The sequence below is a fragment of the Calliopsis andreniformis genome, chromosome 6 (assembly GCF_051401765.1).
Source record: "Calliopsis andreniformis isolate RMS-2024a chromosome 6, iyCalAndr_principal, whole genome shotgun sequence".
In the NCBI taxonomy this organism is placed as follows: Eukaryota; Metazoa; Arthropoda; class Insecta; order Hymenoptera; family Andrenidae; genus Calliopsis; species Calliopsis andreniformis.
In genome coordinates, this window is record NC_135067.1 from 6,957,653 (window position 1) to 6,964,605 (window position 6,953).

Sequence of the window (6,953 nt, forward strand, 5' to 3'; positions counted from 1 at the left end):
ATTTCAATGGAAGGTTTTCAGGAAACACATATTTGTTATATCAAAGTAACAATTTATTCTTTTCTATTATTAAAACAGTGGAAAAGGAACTAAACAAAATATATAAAAGTTTCCCAAAAAGAGATCGATTCTACAATGCTCTTACCATTATGCATCATAATAAAGTATTCAAAAATTCTTCTATGTGTAGAAGATTGTGTAAATAACAATTGAGAGTTGGTGAGTGAATAGTGCACATGTACTAGATTTTCAATTAATGGCAGCAGAGTTGTAAATATGAAACTAATGATAGAAAAATAAATTTAGCTACCATTACATAAAATTTTAGATAAATTCTATTGAAATATCAATTCCTTTGTACATTATTTTGTTTTCAAATTCTGTAAGAAGAATAAACATACTTTAAAATACAATTCCTTCAAAACGTATTAAAAAATTCTTTGCAACTATTGCACTTTAAAGTGTGAAGCGTGTAAAAATGTGTAAATATTCTATATGCTCTCCAATTAGAAAATTGTAGTCCGACAAAGCCCATGCACATATATATTATAATAATATTAAGTCTTAGTCTGGCAGAGGGACTACTTTTTCCCAATAGTAGCAATCAATTCTTCGACTTTTTGAATGTATTTTTCCTTTGCAATATCTTGAGCCATGCCTTTCACCTCATTCCAAGCATCCCACTTAGCTTTGCCTTTAAAATCTAGCATGCCTGGTCTCGCTAGAAAAAAATGATAAGATATTTGCTAGGGATAATGCATTAAAATAGTAGAATACAAAATGTATGTTCCAAGACTATATAAATACTATATCTATCAAAGAAATTATATTCTTGTTTATTCAGTTTTAAAATTAAGTTTTTGCATGCTTGTTTAGCATTCATTGTAGAATTAGAATTGCAAATTGAAGCATAAAAACATTCTGCTCTCAGAACAGTAAAAAAGTCAATGAGTCAAGAAATAAATTTCAATGTATTACTAAAGTTCAAAACATTTAATATGCATTGAATCTCACATTTAATATTCTAAGATTTTAAATAACGGAAATCAGTTTAAGTAGTTCGTACTGTAATTGAATTAAGATCTGCTTAAAGGATTCAAAATTCAATTTACATACACGTATTACAGTCTCCAACAGTTGCTTGTTTGAACAATGAATACAGTTGAAGGAGATCAGCATCAGAAGGTTGGGAGCTCAGCTCCTTAACTTCTTCCGCAGCCTTATTAAATCTCTGAAAAAGTATAATCATAAGTACAATGTATTTTAATTATAAAAAATATGATATGCAAACACTTTCAGGATATCCCCCAACAATGATTACCGAAACCTTTATGTTAACACATACAGTTAGACATGACTCATCAGTGGTCATTGAGTGATGCTATTATTTACTGCCATAACTCATTAAGTAGCGAGTTATCGCGTGATCGTGATACTCGTATCTGATTGTGACTTGGGTGGGTCACAAGCACAATATTTATGCGATATAAAAAAGATACACATCTATTTATTCTAAAATATTAACAATAAATGCTTTTCTCAAAATTAGGCCACGTAATCACAATAAAATCAGCCATAACGAGCCGGTATTCGAAATATTCACTGTCGTTCTGAATTTGTTAATAATTCTCCATTTCACAATCTTCGAAAATTGAAAATTAAAGAAACCATTGATTTATCACAGAGTATCAACAACACCAATTAAAGGAAAAAATTAACACCAAAATATTTACTTCGTCAAGAGACATAATTTGAAGTCAGAGCAGGAAATTCACTACTATAAACTCGACTTGCACGTTCGTTCTGAGACACCGGTACGCATCAACAGAACGCTCTCTTGGCATGTGGTCGTTTAAATTCCTCCCACCCTTGGCTTGGACATGATGTGACCATGACCAGCAATAATTTTCTTAGATAAGAGGATTTTAATTAGTAGAATATTCATATAATCGCATGCTATCGCAGTGTACCTTGATATCATCAGAAACAGTTCGCGGCAGTATCGATCGTGAGCTGAGCCTGTAATCTTAAGCATGGAATGGAGAAATCCAGTTTGAGAACCATCTTTACGACTGCTTTGATTAATTTATTTTGAAGATTCCAGTACATAGTACGGAAATGATTTTATTTTAAAATAAATCAAGCTCGCGTGAAAAATAAAGTTTTCATTTTTCACTGAATATAAACTTTAATTTTCGTTAATGCAATGGCAGTTTGCAAAATAGTAAAAACAGGATCAAACAAACGCGGAGTCTACAGGTATTCTACAGAATTTTAATTTCCGGTAAGCACAAAGTAGATGGATGCAAATGTGTGTTGCAAAAGATATCGATGGCTGTTAAGTAACACCGGAAATGTGACATATTTAACAAAATATGTATAGGATCATCATACAACATTGGAAAAGAACATTTAAATAAACTATCATCCCACGATTTCTGAGAATTGGTAACTATGTAAGTGGGAAATTTACGGAACTAATAATGGAATGCAAATCATTCTCGAATCACATGCACCACGATGTATTGTCTTCGGTACAGAGGTGCCAAATTCTAGCTCAAGTTGCAGATATTTTAAAATGTGCTATAAAAATAAATTAAAACAAGCATAAAATTTCTTTAATGCGAGAAAAATGAAACGCTAATCATAGAATGCTGTTATCTGATTTGAATCGATGAAATGGGTTGAGAACCACTGACATAGAACGTGTAGCACGCTCGTGGACTTTTTTTGTTTTCAAAATACGTTAGATGGCAGCACGCGCGTGTGTAACCACTTCCACGTAAAAAATGGCGGACTCCAAGGGTGCGTTTTGTGATTTCTTTCCGTATAGTAATAAACTGTTGATACATCTCGCGCGATCGTGTAAATCGTAAATTCAGTATCTGTAAGGAGTTCTTATCGCCTCGTTTTTGTATGGATTCCACGTTTCTTTGGAACTGTTATTTCTAACATTTGTTCGCGCGAGTGGTCAACCAAGCAACTTTGTTTGACAATCGTTCTAATTATTTGTTTCGTGTTTTATTTAGAAAGCACAGAAGAAACCAGCAAGCCGTCGTATATTTTAAAGGTAGATCCACCGCAGGACTCGACGGAGGATCCACCTAAAAATTCTACCAATGGTAAACACTATTGCCTTTTACTTCAAATGCGCAATTTTGTTTGCAATATTTTTGTATTGCACATTTCTAGTCGTTAGGATACTTTATTTACTGTCTTCAAGTGCACAGTTGGTTGCAAACCGTTCTCATTAATTGAAGTAACTTTTGTCACATGATCTGATAGAGGTTGTGATGCATAAGAATGAAGCCTTGCTTGAATCAATATACACAGTGTTTGGAAAATAAGTGAACACATTTTGAAAGAGCATTAACTTTACGCATCGCTTGAATCATTGATATTATATGTTTATTACAGTACTAAAGTTGATTGAACATTATTGATATTCTCTTGGCTTTAGGTTTTATGTTGCGTATAAGTAATAACATTGTTACCATCTTTTTCTTTTTAATAATAGTCTACAAAGAATGATTAGTTTAAGGCATTTCTTTCTACATCCTCAGAAGTATTTTGGAACTTATTAATCTTATTCAATGGTTTTTTACATTATTGTGTATATCAGAATCAGTTATAAAGAAATGTACTTATTTCTAGTTTTTGTCCATAACTATTTAAGGATTTCAAGGTTTTAAAGAAAATTATATGCATTAAACATGTATGCATGCTCAGAATCCACGAAGCTACATGTGCGGATCAATCTGTTGTAGTGGACCACAAACACGTAGCACTTGAATATTGTACTTATAATAACCACAGCTAATACTTGCGTTTAATAATATTTGTATCATATCTATGCTACAAGTATCGTGTGTGATATAGTATATTTTTAAGTTATGATATCAGTGGTACTCATTATTATATAGCAAGCCAGTCATGCAAATGTGCATTGCAAACATTTTAAAAAATATGAGAATTGATTATATATTTGTTTTTTGAATCTTTATTCTATATTATGATTTGACAGAATTAATAGGTAATATTATATGTGAACAAATTGTTTCAGACAAAATGGAGAATCAATCTACAGAAAACAGTACTCAGGAATCTTCATCGAGTTCCGCCAAGTCTATCACTAAAACAACCCGTATGCAAATATTTTATTATTAGAATTATTTTAATTACTGTTAAGGTAATAATTAGTATATTCTGTATTTAGATCGTGTGGTGGCTGCCTCAAAGTTTGGAAATCCATTTGGCTCCAATGATACTACCAACTCCTTGAGTAGCAAAACGAAGTCTTCGATATTGAGGCCCTCTCAATTGAGTGCAGTAACAAATAGTCAACCAGCTAATAAAACGGTCTTAAAACCAGCTAAATTTCAAAACCCATTCTTGAAAGTAACAGAAACTGGCTCAGAAGATAAAGGTGATTCTACAGACCAAAACAACAAGAACAATGGGAAGGAAACCAAAAATGAAGAGAAACCGGCAGAGGAGGCAAAACCACCTACGTTTTTATCACTCGGAGTGAGCACAAAGGATAACGAAAAGAATAGTGTAAATAATACTACTACTGTGACACCAGAACCAAGCTTCGTATTCGGACAAAACTTAAAAGAACGCGTCGTAGTCGCGAATGACACAGAATCTTTAGAAAAGACAGAGAGTGAACAGAAGAAGGATGAGAGTACAAACGAAAACGGTTCTGCAGAGCTATTATTTTCAAATGCACCTGCAGCGTGTCGCACCACAGCTCGGCCCGGTTTGACGTTAACACAGGCGGCACAAGAATTAGAAGAAGCAAATCGTGCGAACAAACGAAAATATAGCCAAGTGACACCGTTGACTGGTGAAGAGGGCGAGACGAATGTCCTTCAAATTAACTGCAAACTTTTCGCATTCGACAAGGTACATAAAAGCATATAAAAGTATAAGATATAAATTAACCTTTAACTGTTGATACAGAGTTTGGTAAACTCCACGTGATATATTTTTATTATTACTCTTAGTTATCAAAAATTTCATAATGAAAGTTGGAAATATATGTCATACATTTCCACATTCCAACGAACCGTAATTAAGAATTAATATTTTTTAACACTAGAACTACCAGAAGGATTGAAATGATTAATGTGCTTATTCGTTATTGTACATTTTATTCTTTGAAAATGTTGTTTTTTTTTTTTCATTAATGCTAAATATAAGTAAGAAAATGAAGAAATAAACATTATTACTGTAATATATAAGCGTTCTCAGGAACCTTTAATTTTGGCATTTCGTTAAAACTAAATCTACATTAGCCTCGGTAGTTCTGGTGTTAAATTTTTTTTATGAATTATTACTCAAGAAGTGTTTGTACTTTGTACTATAGGCTAGTAGCGGGTGGCAAGAAAGAGGAAGGGGTACGTTGCGATTAAATGACCTTGACGAAGAGTCCCGCCTGGTGGGTCGTACTGCAGGCACTCAAAGATTAATTTTAAATACGAAAGTGTGGCCTGGTATGACTGCAGAACGAGCTGCACCAAAGTCGCTTAGATTAACGGCAATGGACGTTCATGGTGATGTAAGGATTTTTATCGTTCAAGCGGCACCGAAGGAGATCGAACAGTTGCACACTTTGCTCCAACAGCGGTTGAAACGTGCTCAAGAACGTCAACCGAAGAAACTAGCGACTGATCACTGATGATCGTTCAATCATTATCGTAAGACGTTTGCTCTTTGTTACCTAGAAGTCGCTAAAGCGTAAGAAAAGTTGAGGAACTTTTTTGAAGAAGCATCATCAGGCCCTATCTAGTGAATTTGCGCGATAGGACAGCTATGAGTCGTGCCTTCCCTGTGGAAGTCTTGGACAACAGAGAAGGAGGTCGTAGCCTTTTCGCGCCTGATATCTCGGATTATCTTCTGATTTCGCAGTTACGAAGCCTCGTTTTGTAATCATTCCTAATTGATATTCTTCTTTTACACGGAATTCGAGCAATGTTTTTTAAAACAAAAAATATGCGTTATTGTACGCGAGTCACGTAAACGCTAGGTAGAAAGATTTTTGATAATAACATAATATATAAATACAGGAAGGAGGAGATATTGTAAATGAGAAAAAAGAGCAGAGAATAAGAGACCAGTACAGAAGAGTAGCATTTTAGTTTTAGGAACTGATCTCCGGAGGAGATCGCCTCCGCTTTTTATGATAGCGTTGTTCGTATCAGTTTAGATTTCTATTCTTTATCGGCTACACAATATACAAATATGGGTATTTTTTAAGTAATATTACTAATAGTTTCTCTTATTTAATGTAATTCTGCTGTGAACAAAAGGAGCAGTTCGATGTACGCGGCCAATCGAGGGAATATTTAATATAGTCTTGCGAGCACAAAGAAAATCGTCATTATTGTACGATCGAACCTGTAACTAATTGTACTTTAGTTGTAAATAGTGCCACGAAGAACTTCGGCTAGTTTTTTCTTGTTGTGTCTCGTGCATCAGTAAAAGTCAGAAGGCTGTGTTCGTGCGGCCCCTCTCTCATTTCGCTTAGCAATATTTATCACACGGATTACAACCGTCTGTGACGCGCACTGACCGAAGAAAAATATTACTTAATGCTACTCACGATACGATCACGTGTAATAAGTTCTCTGTACTTTGCCGCAGACAGAAAAAAATTCACTATACACATCGTTAATTACAGAAAAAATACAAACGTTTGCATAAAAAAAACACGAAAACCTGTATTCTCACTTTATTCTGTAGAACCTGGTACTTTCCTATAGACAAACTACTTCAAAAATTAATTCAATAGCATGTGGTAAAAATTACTAAATTAGTCAACGTATGTACAAAAATTTTATGAATCCGCTTTGTAAGGATACTGCTGATTATTAATTTTATCCAATTATACCTATCAATGAAAGATTTCTAAAGTACAGTTATTTGAACTTTAGAAGGTCACAAGGTCA

The 6,953-nt window shown here is 33.8% G+C and overlaps 2 protein-coding genes across 3 annotated transcripts; one reads left to right on the top strand and one right to left on the bottom strand.

Annotated features, from left to right (window-relative positions):
• Positions 1-31: 31 nt before the first annotated feature.
• On the bottom strand, positions 32-1,930 carry Acbp1 (Acyl-CoA binding protein 1). 2 transcript variants are annotated; one of them, XM_076380635.1, is made up of 3 exons: positions 1,734-1,930; positions 1,117-1,231; positions 32-721 (listed from the first exon to the last, which is right to left on the bottom strand). In XM_076380635.1, the coding sequence occupies exons 1-3, from the start codon at positions 1,746-1,748 to the stop codon at positions 582-584; spliced, it is 270 nt and encodes an 89-aa protein (XP_076236750.1). In that variant the 5' UTR covers positions 1,749-1,930; the 3' UTR covers positions 32-581. The 2 variants fall into 2 exon arrangements, with proteins under 2 accessions (XP_076236750.1, XP_076236749.1); XM_076380634.1 differs by lacking the exon at positions 1,734-1,930 and adding an exon at positions 1,322-1,726.
• An 828-nt stretch (positions 1,931-2,758) lies between these two features.
• Positions 2,759-6,722, top strand: Ranbp3 (ran-binding protein 3). The gene is made up of 5 exons (XM_076380935.1): positions 2,759-2,805; positions 3,030-3,122; positions 4,064-4,144; positions 4,217-4,908; positions 5,372-6,722. Exons 1-5 carry the CDS (start codon positions 2,790-2,792, stop codon positions 5,681-5,683), a joined length of 1,194 nt encoding a protein of 397 aa, XP_076237050.1. The 5' UTR covers positions 2,759-2,789; the 3' UTR covers positions 5,684-6,722.
• Positions 6,723-6,953: the final 231 nt, after the last annotated feature.